Below are 21,289 nucleotides of genomic sequence, written 5' to 3' on the forward strand. Positions count from 1 at the left end.
CTCTCTCTCTCTCTCTCTCTCTCTATCTATCTATCTATCTATCTATCTTTCTCTATCTCTCTCTGTCTTTCTCTGTCTTTCTCTTTCACCTTACAAATTATCGTCTAATGTGCACAGCTGCGAAAAGTATTATTACTGATGTAGTATCTCTTACCCTCTTACACACCTAAAATACCCAACACATATAGAAATGCTTTTAGTGGCGTTTGTACTTTTGTCTCTGTCCATGCCCCTTTCACAAATTGTTATATATTTTATATATTTATATAACGATTCATGTAAGGGAGATAATAGCTATCATTGTACGCATCACACATAAATGTACACATATTTACACAATTTGCGGTATGTCCGTGTGTGTACATACGCATATATAATATGTATATGCTTATATATACATACACACACGCGTGCATATGTGTGTGTGTATATATGTGTGTGTAGCGTAAATCGTCATAAAGAAAAAAAAATATTTTAATTAAATAAAATATATATTCGATATCTTCTTGACTGCCGAGCAGAACATGCAGGACTCGGTGAACTTTTTTTCTGAGAAATAGGTGTACATATTGATATATATATATATTTTTTTTTTCTTCCCTCTCCTCACGTCGTTGATATACTCGTGTTAGATTATAAAAAGAAAGAGAAAGCTCTCTGCACGCAATAACCCATAGGAAAGAAAAGGCTCGGCAGTTTTCGTGGCCGCGAAGGTAGTTGAATTAACCTTGAAGACTACTAGCTGGCCTTGGTCTAGTGTCAATGTGCTCGACAATGTCGATCTCTTTTCCCGGCCGAGCCAGGGAGATTCACGTGTGGCTATGTGTGTGTGGGCAGTCTGCAGAAACAGGTCAGCGTTATGAGTATGAACTTGAGTGCCAAGTTGGACGAGCTGCAGCGGGGTGACCGCCAGCTGGAGACTACTGTCGCCCTGTGTGAGATACGCACGCAGCTACAGGAGCTCACCAAAAGTGTTGAGTCTTGCCAGAGTGAAGTCAGCGAGGTGAAGAGGGATATGGTTGCAATTAAGGTACTTACTTGTCCCGTCGTCTATCGCCGCTCACATCATTGTTACATCTTCGTATTCGAAACTTAGAGGATCATTCAATTAGATGAAAAATAAGAACGTTATGAGCAGAGCTGGATCAATTTCGTTTTGTATATCTAATTTATGATTAGGTGTAATTAAATAATTCGACGGTAGAAAATATTGTTGACAAAAAAGAAAAATTCATTCCAATTCACCGTAGGAAAAATAATATATATATACAATATACATAGATTGAATTTTACAATAACATCTTTTTTATGTACAATACAGACCTTGTATATTTCATTTAACGTAGCACGAGCTAGACACTGTGCAGCAAGTAAAAGAAGAGATAGAGGAATTACGAGAATATGTAGATCGTCTGGAAGAACATTCACACCGGCGAAAACTCAGACTGTTGGAACAGGTGACATTTATAACGAAAAACATTACCTTTTTTTTCAATTTTATGTTTACGTGTGATGCCTGAGTTTTTAATTAATGCAGTTTTTTATCCTAATGTATGACATGCCTCAATCTACATACTTTATGTTTATTTTGTAGATAATTTTGTATATTATGTTGTAACTATATAATCTTGCAATTATTCAATGTTAAACAACAATAGAAAAATGAATAAAGCTACTTTTTCCATTATTTTATTTTGTCCTTATTATTATTACTTTAAGATATTTAATGTATCTTTGGGAATGACCTTTTAAAATATTTTCTCAAAAAAATGATGCATAATGTCTCAATTTTTATTGTTCCAATTTTTTTTGTATATTTATGTTTGCAAATTGTTTTGTTTGCGTATACCCAGTTCGCTTGTCTCCATTATTTAGCTACTTTAATACTTGCAGGGCTTAACATTTTTCTTATCGTATGCAATATTGGCGGCTGTTTTGGGCATGTTGCAATTTGGATATAACACAGGAGTCATTAACGCTCCCGAAGTGGTATGTTCTCTGACCATAAGCAATGATAAATGTTATATCTAAGAACCTAGTTATTAGCCTACTTTACAAGGTCGTTATCTTCTTGCAGAATATAGAGAATTTTATGAAAGATGTATACAAAAATAGATACGGAGAGGATATTACTGACGACTCTGTTAAGAAACTGTATTCTATAGCGGTGAGCATATTTGCGATTGGTGGTATGCTAGGTGGTTTTAGCGGAGGAATAATTGCCAACAGATTTGGCAGGTTAGTATAATACTGAAAGAGAAAGATCGATAATCTTACTAAATCTGACAAATCATTAACTTTAATATGAAAAATATTTGTTTTCTTTTTGTTCCCGATCTTTTCTTTGTTTTCTTCTTCTTATATTCCACGACCACAGAAAGGGGGGCTTACTGCTAAACAACGTGCTGGGCATCGTGGGGGCATGCCTGATGGGTTGTACAAAGATTGCTCACTCTTACGAAATGTTGTTCTTTGGACGGTTCATCATCGGTGTCAATTGTGGCTTAAATACCTCATTGGTTCCCATGTACATATCGGAAATAGCACCACTGAACCTAAGAGGTGGCCTAGGCACGGTGAACCAGCTCGCTGTTACGGTGGGCCTCCTGGTCTCCCAGGTGCTGGGCATCGAGCAAATCCTTGGGACAAACGAGGGTTGGCCTGTTCTCTTAGGATTAGCTATCTGTCCTGCCATTCTACAATTATTATTGCTTCCAATATGTCCCGAATCTCCAAGGTACAATACCTCATAACAAATATTAAAAGTTATATTAGATATCCTTATCGTGTACATTTTCAAAACAATTTCAATTTTTAGATACTTACTTATTACTAAACAATGGGAGGAAGAAGCACGGAAAGCTTTAAGAAGATTAAGAGCTAGCAATCAGGTAGAGGAAGATATCGAAGAGATGAGAGCAGAGGAAAGAGCTCAACAAGCTGAATCCACGATCTCTATGACAGAACTTATATGTAGTCCAACATTAAGAGCACCTCTTGTAATTGGTGTGGTCATGCAACTTTCACAACAGCTGTCTGGTATTAATGCCGTGAGTAGATATCAAACTATCAATATAATGTAATTTTCATTGCGATAATCGAGGATATCGAACTTTCAGGTATTTTACTATTCTACGAGTTTGTTCACCAGTTCAGGTTTAACAGAGGAAAGTGCTAAATTTGCAACCATAGGCATAGGTGCCATTATGGTTGGTATGACGCTAGTTTCGATCCCACTTATGGATAGGACAGGAAGACGTACCTTACATTTGTACGGTCTTGGTGGCATGTTTATCTTTTCAATATTCATCACAATTTCGTTTCTTATAAAGGTGAGCAATAACTTTTATTTCGTCTTGCTCCAAAGCAAAAAATATATAGTCTATGTTAAAAACTCGAGGAAATGATTTGGAGATTTCTTCGTACATGTTTATAAGGTAGACATCGGTTCCCATTTTTTATGGATATAAAGTAAAGAATTAACTTCTTTCTAAATGAGATACTGAAATGAAATTCTCTTAAAATCATTTTTAATAGTCGTACATCGTGAAGTACTATGAGACAAATTAATATCACGAACAAACGTAAATTGTACATAGCTACCTTTTTGTGCTTTCTCACTTTTGTATGCCTTTGAAAAGAGTGTACTTAACACTTTGTTCACAGCTGGAGTGCAGCACTGCACCAACAGTGAGAATTATCACTATAATACTTATATAAATCTGCATCACTTAAAAGATTCATTTTAATTTCCTCCCAACCATTCATATAACTTATAAGTATCCACATTCCTGCATGTTATTCTTTAATTGCGCTTTAAAAATATTTATTTCGTTTAATGACGCTGCTCCTTTTTCATACAATAATATTTTTAATCATAAACGTGAATAATAATACATATCCTATCAATAAAATCTGCAAATTGGACATTAATGAAACATTATTTGACCTTCAAGTATATTCAAAGATAATTGTATCGAAAACAATGTGCGCGCGCACACACACACATACACACACACAAAGAAGTGTGTAAAAAAGTTAGTGAAGTATATAGTATAGCACATATTATTTTTTATTTGATTTCTTTTAATATTAGTAACGCTTTTTATAATCCAAAACCCTCTCCCTTTCATCCACTAATGACCTCTTTCGTGACAGTCTGGAGGAGATATTCACTTTCTATTACCAACCTACGTTGTTCTTGGCTCAACCCTGTTATTCGTGTTTTTATATTACATTCATCTTGAGAATATGTATGCATAAATCGCAACTTTTCTATCCGATCATTCATTTATGCTAAAGAAATGACCAGGATTTTAATTATATGTTAAGCACATTAAAAATAGAGGCACCAACATTTCTCATGTCCTGCAAAGAAAACTCAGTATTGGTAAACTTGATGCATAACATATAGTACGTATGTATGTAACATTTTTAAAATACAATATCATATATTCTATCAAGTGCATCATATTCTATCTTTCATTCTAAATCACATTAAATTGAGGTCTTATCATCCTGGCACTCCTTATCTGAATATAGCAAATTATGCTTTGCTGCTTAAAATGATGTATTATAAATAATGGAGCACATTCACTATAAAATATTTCATGATAATCACGATAACACCTTACACAGGATTGGGCTGTGCACTGCATGAGATTTTTTCTAAGTTTGTAATTTTTCGTTATCCTGAGGCTCCTCCAGCTGCTCAGGAAAGAAGAACTTGATTCTACTGCCTGATAGGAGTTTTTTGGTTACGTACAGGAAATGATTGACTGGATGTCCTATCTATCGGTCGTATCGACGCTTAGTTTCGTGGTATTCTTTGCTGTGGGGCCTGGATCTATTCCTTGGATGATTACAGCAGAGTTGTTTTCGCAAGGCCCTAGACCTGCTGCTATGTCCATTGCAGTTCTTGTCAATTGGATGGCTAATTTTTTGGTTGGCATTGGTTTTCCAAGCATGAAGGTAATCTGTATATTAATACAAGATTAAACATTTTTTTTAACCACACTCACGTATCTTATTTTTATAATATATTTACTTACCTTCATTCATAATATGTTACAGTCTAGCCTTGAAAACTACACGTTCCTACCGTTCAGTGCATTCCTAGCCATCTTCTGGATCTTCACTTACAAGAAGGTTCCTGAGACCAAAAATAAAACCTTTGAAGAAATTCTAGCTTTATTCAGACATGGTAACGACAGGTACGCTCAAGGGCAAGTTCATGAAATATACAGTAGTAAATCATTAGAAAAATGATGTTTTTATGTTTCACGTCATTTTGATATTTCGTACATTCAGGCAAACATACATACATAGGCCCAATATGTTTACTTATCAAAAGATTATTTAATACAAGATATTTTTATTTCCAATTAATTTCAACAAATATAAAAATTAAAATACGAATTTTTCATAAACATTGAATTTTCTAGAAATATTTAATTATAACAAAGAAACATCCAAGATACATATGTGTAGTATCACATATCTCAATATTATTTAGAAACCGTCCATATATCCGTCCATAAATACACTTATAAATAATTCTAGACATTCAATGTATGTGATACAAATGTATGAATGAAATTTTATAAAGTTTGAATATTGGAAATGTTTACTTTATTATTGCAATGAAAAATAGTACCACACAAAAAAACTTGCATGGAGAGAGAGAGGGAGAGAGAGAGAGAGAGAGAGAGAGAGAGAGAGAGAGAGAGAGAGAGAGAGAAAATCATATTTTATTTTACACGTAATACCAGTTTAACTGTGATAAAGAAATGATTCATAAAAAATATTTATTATTGTGTGGGAATATTTTTCTGTTTATAATTCTATCTGTATATTTATAATTAAAAATAATTAAAATAACATAAATTTGTAACTCTTAGACAAATTCCTTATTTTGTTAATTTTTTAAATACATTAATTTGTTTTTCATTGTTCGTTCTTTCAATCGTTTTGCACCATTAAAATATGATATTAAAACTGCATGAAATTTTTGTTATTTGTCAATAAGAGATATTAATAGGCCACAATTTGTACAAAATATATGTAGAAATTACAATTGATTCTTTTTATGTTCACACAGCTATAGGTCATTGGCTTCTAAGTACATCGCTAAAATATAGTTGCTAAGTTGTGAAGTACATAACATTTAAAAAATGTATTTACATTCATATATTACAATTTTTCCATTAAGATGGAAATAATAAATACATTTGCACGATCGAGTATAACATATACAAAATTTAATTTATAAAAAAGATTTGTTTTAATCGTATTTGTTCTTAAAGTTATTATTTTAGTTATATTCAATGAAATATTACAAAAAAAAAAAGAAAAGAAAAAAAGAAAATATTAAAAGAAGAATAATTCAAGAATTGTGTACCTAATATGAGTATTATAAATTCGCATGTTGAAAAGCAAGTTTTTTATTTTATACTGTAATTTAATTTCTTTTGCTTATATAAATAACGGAAATATTAATTTTGTAAGATATGTATGCTAATTACTTCAATATATATTTGACTTAAAACTTTATAGAATTCTTCATTCTTGTTTTTCTAAGCTCAAACACACAGTATATTTATTTGTTAGTACGTTGTACATAGACACTTGAATAAATTGTTACTTGATAATTCTTGTAATTATTGTTTAATTAAAATATGTATCTCATAACAATAATTGTATATGTTACCCATTGTAACATCTTTTTCTATGTTATTTGGAGCAGAAGCAGCTTGCGAGACAGCAGACTTTACGGGTGAGTTTTAATGTAAACTATACATTAATGTGTGGTGACATTTTATACTAATATCATACAGGTTTATCTAATTGATTTAATTGCATGAATGTATAAAATATCAAAGACACCACTGTTCATAAAATTAGAGATTATTTCTTATAATATTTTAGGACGAATACTATTATACAATACAATCCAAAATTATTGCACACCTTATATAAGATGTTAAAAATTAAATATTTTAGATACTAGAGTGCTTAAGAAATAATCTTAGTTTTGCCAAATTAGTATTAAATTTTGACGTAAGAGTCTAGCATGTTGAATTAATTCTATTCATTATCAATGGAAGCGAAACTCCATTTTCATGCAACATCAGTCAGGCTTAAAAAAAGGAAAATATAGTTGCATGACAACTTATTATAATGAACTGTAATTTTTTATTCCTCTTTGTGAAGATACATTTCACAGTTTCTATTAAGTTCTTCAGGGCTGTTATGTGATTCTTATTGATAAACAGATTATTCTAGAGAGATCTATGAAAGTATACAATGTTATCTATACATAACAGTCCCGATTACTTAAAGTCCTGGAGCCTTGTATTTTCAGCATGCTCTTTTTAGCCTATAATACCCAATAAATGTTCAATGACAGATAAGTCTTGAAATAATTCCATGTCAATAGCTGGCACGAGTTTATGATGCTGTACTGTGCGATTGCATGTTAGTGCTTTTATTACTGTTTGGCGTATAAACAATTATATATGATATATAATAGACATTTTCTTTGATAGATAAGTGCAATAAAAGCTGCTTTGCATAATTTTTATATATTTTCCTTGTGCTAAAATCAGAATCAAATTATATAATTGTTTTATGCCCATTACCTTTGTTTCATCAGTGCAGCTCTTAATAAACTCGCAATCTAAGCTTCATTCTTTCTTTTTTATTCTTTTAATTCAAATTTTATCAAAGCTAGGTTTTGCCGAAACATTCAAAGAATCATTATTACATGCTTCTTCGCGAATGAATTATAATCAATGGCCGGCCCTTTATTTATAATTTAATATAACTTCTATATCATATATATATACAAACTTATTCTTCATAATAATATTATAATCAGTAATAAATCCCGTTAAGACTACTACAAAAGCATTTACTATCATACATTTCATGTGAGATTATCAGAAAGGCAAAGATTTTTGCCTTTTATGTTGTTGTTTATATTAATTATTAAATATGTCAATTAATTAAACTTTTTACAAAATATCCACATCAATAACAATGAAAATATATATATATATGTGTGCGTGTAATAAATTTACCATTTTAATTCGTTGCTTGATTTTAATCAATTTTGTATAAAATATATAATAGGCATACAAATATTTATATAAATTAAATGAAAATAATATAGAAAATACTTTTAAAAAATGATTATACATGATAAATCATTATAGCAATGAAAAATTTCTGTTCACATACTATTATACACAAACAACGCATAGATTTTGTTGTCGAATAAGAAAGATTGTTAAGAAGTGAATCATATATCTCATGAAAGTGCTCAATGTATTTATCATATAATTATTCGTTACATCGCAAACTAACATTTATGTTAAATAACATTTATCTACTTAGAATAGGTATTTCTTTGATAGCAATAGGACATTAATTACGAAGAAGTTAGACAATTACATAAATAAGTTCACATATTTAAGTAGGATGAAAATTCTTGTAGTATCATATAAACGTCCGTCTTTAGCATACAAGCTTATAACACGTGCGGTACAAACTAGGATTTTTCTCAAAACAGAAAGTAAGTGATTTCAGGCTCGATGGCCATGTAACATTATTGTATTGCAGGGAAGAGGAGCTCGCCACTAACTCTAGCAAGGAGACCGTCCTATCTGACGCCACCACTGCCAACCATACCCACGCAACTGATAAATCATAAACTTATAATGAAAATGACTTTATCGGCAATTGACTACTATTCATCCGAAAATTATTATAGATTCTCATACAGAGTCGGAAATATTACCAAGCTATTTGTTATCAAACATGTTATAAATTATAGCGTGATCTGCTAATGAGGAAAAATTGTATAAGTCAATATACAATATGACTAAATTGTGGAATACTCATTACTGCTATATAATACTATACAATGAATATTTCGGCATCACCAGTAAAAAGTACCATATACTTGGTATTCTTTAAATAAACTTTTTTCTCTATTTTATTATCAATTTCATTTTTTGGTTTATATACATCTATTCTTCTTTATTATAATATGATTTACTTTTGTTAATTTAAAGTGTTGAGTATATTTTAATCACTTTTTAGAAGAACAAGAACTAATATTGAAGATTCATAATCATGTCTATTAAGTTATATAAATTCAAATTTTTTGCCTTCTTATATCAAAACAACATTTTAGAAATTATTAATAATGTTAATACATCCATAATACTAACAATTATTTATTTATGTAAGATATAGAACATATAACTTATTAATTTAAATATTTAATAGCTGAGCGATTAAATTCATCTAATAACGAATAAAATTTTTATTTTTTATTACTGCGAATTAATACAAATTCTGAAAATGTTTAGATTGCATTTGTTCGTATTTCAAGTCTACTACACAGGCCAGTGAAACGCTGTCATATTACAAGGCTCGAAACTGTGAAATGCACTATTATTTTCTATCAAATATATATATTTAAATTCTAGAGGAAGATGATATAATTTAAAATTTGTAGCCCGTACAATAACATATAATAATTTCTATTCATTATTTTTTGTTTCTAAATTAAATCTATAAAAATAATTATTAGTTAGCAATATGATAATTTACAATCAAAAGATAAAACTATAAAAAGAGAATAGATCTTAAATTCTATAAAAATATCATTAAAAACGGGGCTATATATATAAACATATATATGTATATCTATCTGTATATATGTATACATGTATATTAGAGCAAAACTATATTCTTCAAATAGTATAAATTCAACTGACAAATTATATTTGAGGTATTAGCACCTCTTGATTCTATCCCATCAGTGCATGTTAAATCGATGCCTTCAAAGAAGATCTGGAATATAACTAAGACTGGAAAAGAATCAATAGAAATGTGTGAAGACGTGGAAACTTGGACAAGTCGCGTGATGTTTTACAGGAGCATGCTAAACTGTGTGAATGCATTAGAGGGACACATACCGCCAGCAGAGAGTGCAGCCCTGATGGTGGCAGAAGAGAAGCCACATCCAGATTCATGTAAGGCTTAAAAACCTTGACAAACATAAATCACTCTGCAAAGATAATCATTGCAATCATTTTCTTTCTATTAACAAAACAAACAATTCTTTAAACTGTGCTTTCAATAACATAAAAAGTAGAATAAATTACTGTTATGTAATTTTTTGTCTTTGTCATAAAAATATCATAAAAGATATCATTTTAGAAGTTTTAATATATTAATGTCCTTTTTCATATCTGCTCCAAAACTTATTATTAGTTTCAAAAAGCAAATTAATATCTCTGTGTAATTCTAATAACTTGCAGTTATAAAACTACATAAGAATACATAGGAATTGTTTGGTACTTGTGTATATCGTCTGCAATCTATTTATCATTCTGCATGTCTTGTATCATCTATGTATCTTTGTACATTCTTTTATTTGCAGTTATATTGCTAACCATTCATTTTTAATTTATTTGCCAACATTATTTTTCTGCTTTCAGTATGATACAAAAATACAGAAGAGAAAAATGCTGATTATGTGAAAAATAAAATATTATTATTGCTTCGCTTCTACAAGATGTACTATTAATTCTGGCAGAGAGCAGAAGTCTCGTATTCAGGCCACCTTTCATATTGCAATTTCGCAAGAAATAATAAACAATATCATGTACATTATTAAATAATTGCTGATATTGTTGTATTAAATATACATGTATTATAAAGAAGGATTAGAAATTTAGACTTTAATCTCTAAATGTTTTTTACTATTAATTAAATAACTTTATCCCTGTTATATAAATGTTAAAAAAACGAATACAACTGGAACATACATTTTTGCATTAAGTATATGAATTAATAAGAAAATATGTTTTTTTATAGTAATGTTACATTTATGTTTCAATTATCAAAATATCAATTACAACTTATTCTTCTTATAAATTACATTTAAAAATATTCAAATGACATTCTTTAGACAATTCAAAAATTAAAATTCTCTAATTTTGTTATCATTTTATAAAGCTTGTACTTCTAATAATGTAATAATATATGTACAATAACAATACAAAAATTCCTACTAATTGTGAAGTAGGTACTGCTTTGTAAAGCTTAGTACAATGCATTTAAAAATTCTTTTTCGTATAAATGTTTTAAACTGACTTCTGCACGACTCTACATAACTGAATGTCTAACTAGAATTATATTTTACGATCAAAACCTGAGGTTATTGAGATAAACAGAATTGAAATCATAATTGAATGTACATTTCTCCATTAAACAATAGGACATTAATCCTTTCAAGATTACTGCATATCTATCTGAAAAATTATAATATTTATTTCTAACAATAACCTCAGATCATAATTATTAATTGACTCATTACATATTTACAAGAGTAATTAGTAATTCAGTGTTTTAAATTCTATGCTTATGTGTTACATTCGCAGATATTCATAGACACATAATTATAGAATTGATAACATCGAATGATGTATATGTGTGCGTGTGCGCGCGTGTCTCTTTAATGTCATTTGTATGTAGTAAGGCAGCCTTTACTATTGTCTAACTACACTTGAAAATCAGGCAATATTACTTATTTTTATAAAATGAAATTCAGTGGTCACTAGTATTTGCTTTATCTTCACTCTAGTAGCAAATTATGCGCTACTAACACTGGCCTTTGTAGTAGTTTAAGCGGGAATAACTTACTATGGACATCATTGAGATAAATTTTCATATTTAGAGTCCACAGAACTGAAGGCAAAGAAGGGGATAGTACTTATTCGGATGTGGATAAGGTCTATATATATCCAAGTACACAAGTTTTACTAATAAATTATACCTCCAAATCATAACGTTGATTACAGTTGGAGCATGAACGACGTATTGAGCATGTACGCATGGATACAATTTGTATTGTTTGGAACTACAAAGAAAAACTTGCGTGACAACGATCCCGCTGGTATTTTAGTCATATTTTACATGACATATAAATTTAGATTAACAAATAAAAAAAACTACATATTGTAATAACATCTTATTTTTACAGTAGGTAAAGAAAAATTCTACGAAAAGTAATGGCATAACTATCCGTAAATGCTACTTCTATCAATATCACTTCTTCTAACATTACTAATGATAGTGTTCATCTGGAGAAACAAAGCTTACTACGATTCTAATGGAATGTACCTTTATAAAACATCAATACAAAGCTGTAATATCTGTTTCCTCTTTCCTAATTTTAATTAAAATGTGCTTCAATTGCATGACGTCAAAAAGTAGAATTAAATATTTAAGAAGAATATAATTTATTGTGCTTGTGGATTGTATGGTATATGTGTAAAGAAAGAAAATCTTTCGATATAACAACAAATATTACGAGTAAAGAAACTAATGAAACTATTCTGGTGGATAATAATACAGTTCATCGTATAAACATATAAAAAAATTTGGTTGACGAACGGCTTATATCCATATTATATATATATATATATATATATATATATATATATATATATTAAATATATATAAATATATATATATATATATTAAATTTATTAAGAAACTAAAGAAAAAGTTACAAAGGACATAATGAATATATACCTGGCTTTATCGTTGTATCAATTCTTAGACGCTTGCAATCGATAATGTTAGCGAATTGAGAGGTCCTAATAGAAGTCCGAAATTGAAGTAGTTAAGCCCGCAAGGTATTTAAAAAGAAATTGACATCTGATTAATATGATTCCGCAGTTGTGTTTGCAGCTGGATCCGAGCGATCTTCCGTCGCTCCCGCTCAACCGGAGAGGCCACCGCCCCCGCTTCCCCCGCCACGCTTTCCGAACAGCGGTGTCTGACAATGGGAAACAACTCCTCTTAATATTGGTAATCTGATGATCATGAACACTCCTATTCCACTACCATTGCTACTCACCACGAACAGTCTCAATCTGGAGAATCAGCTTTACGAGATTATCACGGAGAGTAGCAAAGCTTGTGCAGTCTTTTTGAGGAACAGTTTACGTCGTGCTACGAATGCGACGAATTCCGGATGGAGCTACGTTGAGAACCTGGAACGTGCCAGGACCTACGAAGAATCCTGAAGAGAGAGAGAGAGAGAGAGAGAGAGAGAGAGAGAGAGAGAGAGAGAGAAAGTGTGTGTGTGTGTGTGTGTGGTGAGAGAGAAAGATAATTATACCGACGATGAACGAACGCGAATAGATTTAGAGAACTTTCTGAGAAAAGATACAACGGATGAATGAACGTCAAAAAAAAAAAGAAAAAAAGAAGAGAAAACGATTTCTGTTTCATTAAAAAGAGCCGTGAAAAAAGTCATTTGTGCCTAAGAAGCGACATGTTTAACAAGAGGAGGAGGAGGAGGAGGAGGAGGAGAAATATTCGAAAAAGTAATACATTATAGTGTAAGGTATTGAAAGGAGCGTGGAAGAAACTCCTCTCCCCTATCTTCCCCTACTTCTCCGCTTGTCTTTCTCCACATTTCTCATATGTTATCGTCCTTTTCTTCGATCGTTTAGCATTTAAATAAACGCATAATACCTCATCTAATTCTATTTTGCATGGCTGATTTCAAAGTAATTGTTGAAAAATGAGACTTTTTTCCATTATTATTATTTTCATCGATTTCGAGAAAGAAGAAATATCGTTCGAAAGATTCACGATTGTTCCTGATATATTCACTGAAAAATATTGATTCTTATCTAACGATCGCAAAACAGCGATCAATCGTGCAACGAAAGAAACTTTTATGAGCTAAAGTACGACCATTTCTTCTTATCGAAACGAAATTTTCAAAATTAGACGCGTGCTGCATTTCTGTGATCCTTTTGAAAATTAGTTTCATTCGCATATGAGAGATGGCGTGACCAGTGCTAAAAACGCAGGTCGCGTTAACCGATTAGCATTAATAATTGATTAACATTAATGACTGTTAACTAATTAACGTTGATGTTTTACGATTAGATCGAATCAATTTTGCCCGAAATATATTTCAATGTTAAAAATATGATGAAATGTATTGTTTTTTTATTAAAGAATATCAGAAATTATATATAAAATCTTTGTATTCGAAAACATAATATGAAGATTCAGAAAATGTAAGTTAGAGCATAAAAGCGGCGCGCGTCTTGCGCAAGATTAATAAAAAGAAGAAATGGTTCCCGCTCATAGACAATTTGTTTTGAACATTTCTTAGAAGTCAATGCTACTTCGAAGAAATATAAAGATCCATTTGATCGCGATAGCAAACAAAGGCATGCCTTTTTTTATTTAAACTCGAACATTCTAATCTAATCGAAACTTATGACCGTTTGATTTCAAGCAGTTTTGTGTAAAAAAGAAAAAAAAAGAGAGAAAAAGAAAAGAAAAGAAAATCTTTCAGAATTTACATGTACATAATATGTATATACTTGTATACTTTAACTATATTTATCGTATATCTTTAATCAGAGAAGTAAATGTATAATAATTTCGTCTTTCGCAACGATAACACACCCGTTTTCTCCGTTAAATTATCATATACGAGGTTTGTCAAAAGGAGAAACAACATCGTTAATATATTTAAACGGTGCTGCACAGAATCGACGCAACTTTTATTTGAAATGCCTTGATTAAAATCATTTGCCATTATCGTTAAAGAATTGATTCACGATCATTATTTAAAAAAAAAAAAGTTCGCACATAATAATTATGAAGAAAAGATTCTAACATTTCAATATCCGAAACTACTACACTTTTCCTCGTAACAGAGAGAGAGAGAGAGAGAGAGAGAGAGAGAGAGAGAGAGAGAGAGAGAGAGAGAAGGAGGAAAAAGAAACATTTACGAATTCATTCTTCTTTTGTTCTTTGAAAACTGCTTGAATGATTAATACATACATACGTACATATATGTACATAAGTCGGAAGAAAGGAGCAGGACGTTTAGATTCTTTTTTGACTACTTCACTTCTCATCTTTATGAAACAAATCTTTCCTATAGTAATCGAAGTAAGAGAATGAACGTGTTCATACGTTGAATGAACTCTGAAATGTAATGGCATAAATGCAATATGATATTTTAGAATAGACACTCAAGAAAAACTTGATAAACAATGAAACTTCGGACAGTACACTGCACGGTGTAATTTCAAAAAGATAAAGATAAAGAAAAGAGAACGAAAAAAAAGATAAAAAAGAAAATAAAGAAAAATCCTAAGCTGTCCACTACATACAGAAATCTATAAAAAAGGCAATAAAAAATCAACTGAACCGAAGATAAACGCTAAAGTAGATTTCCTTGCATTTACGCGCGATGGTATTATTAAATTCAAGATTACTGGTATTATCAAATTTAACAATATTTAAGCTAGGTACATATACACGTATAAAGGTTATTAGTAACTAAATAGTTAGTAGTGTTACGTATCAAGTTAATGAAATAAACGATCGAAGAACAACCTCAAGGAGTCGTAAGAGAAACGTGTGTCGGACGGACGAAATTGTACGTCTTTTTACTCACGTCTAATGGTTGTACAATAATTACGGACCGCGAGTATTGCTAGCATATCCATTTTTTAAATCGTTACAAGCTTATCAAAAAATAATACATACACAAACACAGAGAGAGAGAGAGAGAGAGAGAGAGAGAGAGAGAGAAGCACAGAGAGATACACACACGATGATGACGACCCTATAAAAGACATGTATTATAGTTGCAATTGCTTTGGCTCAAACTAGATATGCGTCTTCGATCGTAAAGCCAACAAGTCGACCCTTCTGTTTTTAAAAAATTTTGTTTTCTCCTGATGATTTTTATGATGCCTAGATACATCATCCAAAGATATATTATTAGAACATTTCTTATCTATGTTGTACAATGAAAATTATCAAAAAAATATACTTTTGAATTTGTCGCGACAAGCATACATATATGTTTGGATCTCTCTTTGAATCTTTCTACTTACTGAGAAAAGGCATGCCGCGTTGTGTTCACAATATTCGAGAATGAAACAAAAAAAATTGATAAAAATATCGTTGAGTGTTCGTTGACGTAAACATTTCACTTTGGTTTAAGGTTGCACTGAAATTATAAAGAAAATCTTATTAAAATTGCACTTATCAAATAATAAAGTACAGTATACACAGATCACACGCGCGCGCGCGCGCGCACACACATGCACACGAAGAAAAAAGAAAAAAGAAGAAAAAGAAATATTGCTTTAAACTACGTAACGTCTGACGCACTTAATCTCGCATAATTAAAAAGTTGGACGATTGGAAAGTGATACATACGTGGTGACGATTAAATTTATTCATATTCGTTTCTAGCGAATGAATTAATATATTATGCACTTATTACGAATTCGATAACACAATAGGCGAGGTAGAACGATCGCATAAATAGTTTCGAGTCAATGATGCGTACTGTGCTCATTGAATATTGCAACGTACATAGAGCCTTACAATGAAAAACTTGCAAGAGTCCAGCAAAGTGAGCGATCACAATAAAGATTTGTAAAATAGATCACTGCCACTTTAACGACTTGCACTCTTAACAGAGTGCCAATATTCCAAATGTGAACGTGTACAATTGTGTGAAAAGTACTTATATTTACATATGATACTAATTAGTATTATATAAAATTACCTAGCGTATGATATTAAGAGTGGTATACATACATAGGATATGCAAAAGGAAATCACTGAATGCAGAGCTATTATATTCCAAAACAAAAACATTTATGCCTGCTCATTTGTATATTATACTTAAAAGTTAGTACAGCCATAAGTGTTTATCCGCTAAAAATGCCAAGTTCCAATTTCAATCTGTCAATAGTATCTTTATCTTCTTTTGATAAAGTTCTTTTGATCTAAAAGAACGATAATTCATTTTGCTCTTTCATATGGCTTCGATTAAATCTGAATAATGATCGGATATCAATCAGACATTTTAAAATTGCAAATTAAATGCATTATATTTAGCAATGTTATTTTTACAGTTTCAAATTCCATATTTGTTAAGTATTGTATAATTAAGTTCTTTTTATAAATACCCTTATATTCTCTGTGAAAATGTTTTATTTATACCTTTATTGTATTCACACTATAATAGATAGAAGAAGCGTTTGAAGCATATATTCCAGGTTTTGAAATATATTACCTCTCTTCTCTTACACTGCGGTTACCTCCCATATAATATATACATTTTACAAAGAACAAGACGATTCTTAAATTTTATTAATAAATATATTTAAATATATGACATTTACAAAAATATATAGAACTAATTAATTACTTTTTAAACGTGTAACATTATAATTATTATTAAAAAAATTAATAGGTAGTAATATTTCTTTTAAAACATTAATATTTATTTAATGATACGTAATATAGACACATGTATTCAAAACGAAGATCAGTAAATCAAGTCTTTTTGCTTCTTTATAAAGCATTTGGATTAAAAATTAAAGATTTATAAATTATTCAAAATATTCTTACTATAGTCAATGTTATAGTAAATATTTTTTTTTTTATAAAACTTGTTAAAAATACTTTCAGAAAGATCATGCATTTCTATGGTTTACATTCTTGATGATACGGCTCCAAAGTACGAAAATCTCTCCATGTTGGAGGTAAAGCACTGTGTAGATGTAGACCACAACGTTTGCATGGTTCGCTGAATAAATTGATTAAACTATGAAACCAAGTCTAGAAAAAAAACAACAAATTTTTATACATTCTCATAAATAATGAATGATACATATTTGTCATTTTGCTATGCTCTTTCGTTATTTTTTAATACTTTTACTTTATTTGCGACAAATGTTATAATTCATTTTATAAAATATTAATACTACCATAAATGATCGTACAGCTAATTCAGGAAGTGCTGGTGAATAGAAGTGTAACATTGCAGCATGAGCATTTTCTGTTACTTTTCTAAAGACTTTATGTCTCGATTCTGTCCATAAATCCATTCTTTCGCCATAACCTTTTACAACAACCCATTCAATCATTACACCTTTAAATGCTATTACTGCCTTTAGTACATGTCCTAACGTAACATGTAATACTGCGTTTGATGCAAATGGTCGAGATACAGATACTGTCATATCATTAAACAATCGATCGAAGGTAGCTATCATAGAATCTACTTGCCTTTAAATAAAATATAAACATTTCTTAAGCTATAAATCTTATTAAAAAATTCAATATAAAAAATTAGTAATATGAATTATTATAAAAAACTTACTGCGGAGGTACATTATGATTACTAGTTTGAACTCTACCTCTCTTTGCTCTACTAGTATTCGTATATGATCTCTTTAATGAATTCTGGTTCAATAATGTTTGAGCAGCATTACTATACTCGTGAACTTTATCTGTCCACTTGTAACTATTAACAAGAGAACTGTAAAGTGCTTGTCTTTCCTGCGTGGTTTCTTGACTAAGATAAGTCGTGCTCGCCAAATTAAATGGACCAGGTGGTGGATTTAAACTGTTTACTGCTTGTTCTACGTCTCTAATGTATACATTATATAAATACTTATTTTCACATTGAAACAATGAATATATAATTAAATTATATACCTTAAATTCACGTTCACTGTTGTCAATAATTCTTGTAACTCTAATAAATATTTGGCATCTTTATTTTCTTCTCCGTGATCGGCTCGTAATCCATTTGCAAGAGAATCAAACACTTGTCCAACACTAGAACGTAATACCTTAATTGCTGTTAACGCTGTTTGTAATTGTTCCATCATTTATCTTTTGAAGATAAAAAGAAAAAGAAGAAATAAAGAAACAAGTAGGGTATATATAAGTGAACGTAGTCACATCGAGGGCGATCTTAAACGCGATTGCCATGCCTTCTACAGAAACTTGACACGAATTAACAGCGTTTGACCGGTTCCGTATTTTTTCCTTCACAAACTTTCAAGTGTTAAGATGTGCCATACGGTTATAGTTATTAAACTTAATAAATCTTTTATTGTTAAGGCCATTCACCTGGCTTTATAATAATTTACGTTAACAATGAGAATAGCTTTCTTTGATAAACAAGGTCTCATTTTAAAGACGCAGGTCTAATCTAAAAGCCCGTTTTTCCTAAAGTTTTGAATAAGCTTTATCTTCTTTGAAAAAAATTGTGTTAAAAATGATATTTTTTCGAGAATAGTTTATTCACAAATATAAAGCTTTCACAAAAATTCAGAGAATCGGAGTCCTAGATCAAACCTTCGTTTCAAAAATGAGACTGTTCATCAAAATTAGTCACAAATTACGTCTGTTTCATTATCGGCATAAATGCTGTATTCGATATATTTTGCGAAGAAAAAGTTTTGTACGGTGCTGCTCTTCGAAATCTGCGGTGAAAGAGAAGAAGCTCATGATCTCACTACTGATTTTCATATGTATTCTCGAATGGAATATGTTTTATTTTGTGGAGCAGACGATTACCTGCTTGTTTGTGCGCTTAAACGGTGATCGGATTTTCTAAATCCAAACACAAAAAATGCATTTCACGATGCTCGCACGAGAAGTTATTGTAACTCATTCGGTCACTTTCATGAGCTTTGGACGATTCCTTTAAGATGATTGATTCTATTGTAAAAATAAGAAAGTACGTGTCCTATCGATCGTGTTAATGGATCTAAATTTCTAAAATATTGTTAAATTTTGGACAAATTTATAATTCCTTTTATATTTTATAGACCAAAAATGTAGAGTATTTATAATCAATGTGTAGTACATTGGCAAGTATCTAGATTCGTAATTCTGAGCTTAAATGATTTTTTTGTTAATTGTATCGATGTAAACGAAAATAATCAATTAATTTATTCTTTTTTCTCCTTATATTTTCTCCTTATATGCAGTTTAGTAAGTTATTACTATTCAATCTCTTATATTTATTTCCTGCACTGATAGTTCACACGAGTTTCACGGTGATCTGTGCTAAATAGGACACAGCAGCTGTACAATCTGATTTAATGATAAATGGATAGAAAATATATACATTTGACAATTATTTTTTCGAAAATAATAATTAGGGAATATACGTTTATATATTATATACTATTTTCATAAGGATCAAAATACGAGTTCATTTTCATATTATCTACGAGGTTTTTCCCCAGCACCTTTTTATGGTTTCCCCTGTAAGAGTAATCCATTTTATATTATGACTATTACTACATTACTAAAATAGTAATAACAATAATATATATATAGTAATATAGTAACTGCTTATTTTATAATTCATATTTTGTTCGTATTTATCGCTAAATTAAAACTAATGACGATTCGATCTAAAGGTGATGAATAACCTTAATCTGTGATGTTTAACAGACGTAATCATCACATAAAAAACTCTACAAGGTCGTAACTCATAAAATGTAAAACGTATAGTTTATGACATACAGTTGGCGCAAAAATATTCTCTCCCATTTATAAAGATTCAACTTAGAAATGTTAATGTCGTTTCTCGTAACACCAAACGATAAATAAGTTTCTTTTTTATAATTTACAATTTTACATTTTAGATTGATATGAAATCTATTCAGATATATGAATATCAGAATTATTTATATTTAACGAAGAAAGTATTTCATGGCGCAAAACGTACTATATTTTTTTTCTTAATTAAACTTTATTTTCAAAGTATCGAACGTACAACATTAATTATAATTAGTCATTTTGCTAAAAAGTGCCATGAACACGTAACCTTGCTAGCTTTTGGTTAAATTTTAAATTAAAGCGCATATTCTATTATGACTTGTCATTGCTCTGCTTGCCCAAAAGACTTTTGCCCATAACTATAATAAATTTCATTCTTAAAGTATTTTTTGATGATTTTTTGATTTTAAATTTTATAGAAAAAAGTGGAGGGGTTACAGAGACTTCAATACTGGATGAGATTGGTCGAGTTCCTTAAGTTTACGTCTACGTTCTCATGGAATTTTGTATATAATAATCTCAATTCAATAGCTTTAAACAATTACTGTTACGTTTTCGAAGCACGGGCCTCAGAAAAATAAATTCCTTTTGAGGAGTTCCTGCGACGTGAAATGATTTGCCTTTTCGGCCCTCATCTGCTGTGTGCAGTTCTATGGCATGGGTCTGGTACCTAACGGTATGCCAGATGGCGTACACAAGCCAATCAAATGACACCTACCTTTACTTTCGACGAATGAGAATACTGCGGTTTACCTCTGTTCCGGTAATGAGGAGTGGCTGACAGAGACTCGACGGTGGAATCTACTTCTTTTATCGGTGGATAGAACAT

At 30.6% G+C, this 21,289-nt stretch overlaps 2 protein-coding genes across 23 annotated transcripts in view; one reads left to right on the forward strand and one right to left on the reverse strand.

The window, feature by feature from the left end:
- Nucleotides 1-13,159, forward strand: part of LOC122634411 (glucose transporter type 1) — a 27,671-nt gene extending 14,512 nt beyond the window's left edge. For 4 of the 20 annotated variants that reach the window (XM_043823329.1, XM_043823328.1, XM_043823332.1 and 1 more), the window contains exons 4-15: nucleotides 838-1,030; nucleotides 1,347-1,457; nucleotides 1,894-1,989; nucleotides 2,078-2,238; nucleotides 2,378-2,737; nucleotides 2,819-3,050; nucleotides 3,120-3,332; nucleotides 4,747-4,971; nucleotides 5,074-5,213; nucleotides 6,746-6,775; nucleotides 9,949-10,046; nucleotides 12,763-13,159. In XM_043823329.1, coding sequence (XP_043679264.1) covers nucleotides 838-1,030; nucleotides 1,347-1,457; nucleotides 1,894-1,989; nucleotides 2,078-2,238; nucleotides 2,378-2,737; nucleotides 2,819-3,050; nucleotides 3,120-3,332; nucleotides 4,747-4,971; nucleotides 5,074-5,213; nucleotides 6,746-6,775; nucleotides 9,949-10,046; nucleotides 12,763-12,866 — 1,963 coding nt within the window. In that variant the 3' untranslated portion in view covers nucleotides 12,867-13,159. Of the gene's footprint in view, nucleotides 1-632; nucleotides 1,031-1,346; nucleotides 1,458-1,893; nucleotides 1,990-2,077; nucleotides 2,239-2,377; nucleotides 2,738-2,818; nucleotides 3,051-3,119; nucleotides 3,333-4,746; nucleotides 4,972-5,073; nucleotides 5,214-6,100; nucleotides 6,246-6,745; nucleotides 6,776-8,622; nucleotides 9,002-9,833; nucleotides 9,859-9,948; nucleotides 10,047-10,514; nucleotides 10,762-11,755; nucleotides 12,415-12,762 lie in introns of those variants that run through there. The other 16 variants (XM_043823344.1, XM_043823343.1, XM_043823341.1 and 13 more) reach the window with 14 other exon arrangements.
- A 4,194-nt stretch (nucleotides 13,160-17,353) lies between these two features.
- Nucleotides 17,354-19,324, reverse strand: LOC122634426 (mediator of RNA polymerase II transcription subunit 27). Of its 3 annotated transcripts, none has more exons than XM_043823373.1 (5): nucleotides 19,290-19,324; nucleotides 18,595-18,717; nucleotides 18,257-18,526; nucleotides 17,862-18,162; nucleotides 17,354-17,712 (listed from the first exon to the last, which is right to left on the reverse strand). In XM_043823373.1, exons 1-5 carry the CDS (start codon nucleotides 19,307-19,309, stop codon nucleotides 17,578-17,580), a joined length of 849 nt encoding a protein of 282 aa, XP_043679308.1. In that variant the 5' UTR covers nucleotides 19,310-19,324; the 3' UTR covers nucleotides 17,354-17,577. The 3 variants fall into 3 exon arrangements, with proteins under 3 accessions (XP_043679308.1, XP_043679306.1, XP_043679307.1); XM_043823371.1 differs by lacking the exon at nucleotides 19,290-19,324 and adding an exon at nucleotides 19,015-19,091; XM_043823372.1 differs by lacking the exon at nucleotides 19,290-19,324 and having other exon boundaries at nucleotides 18,595-18,806.
- Nucleotides 19,325-21,289: the final 1,965 nt, after the last annotated feature.

This window comes from Vespula pensylvanica, chromosome 14 (assembly GCF_014466175.1).
Source record: "Vespula pensylvanica isolate Volc-1 chromosome 14, ASM1446617v1, whole genome shotgun sequence".
Classification (NCBI taxonomy): Eukaryota; Metazoa; Arthropoda; class Insecta; order Hymenoptera; family Vespidae; genus Vespula; species Vespula pensylvanica.

Bases quoted from the DNA above. Each gene is read 5' to 3' on its own strand.
- LOC122634426 (XM_043823371.1), bottom strand. From the start codon at position 19,076: ATGAGACCTTGTTTATCAAAGAAAGCTATTCTCATTGTTAACGTAAAT. The intron at 18,718-19,014 runs GTGAATGGCCTT...ATTACGTTCTAG, and splicing joins GTAAATTATTATAAAGCCAG to TGTTGGACAAGTGTTTGATT. The intron at 18,163-18,256 runs GTAAGTTTTTTA...TTTTATTTAAAG, and splicing joins AATCATAATGTACCTCCGCA to GCAAGTAGATTCTATGATAG.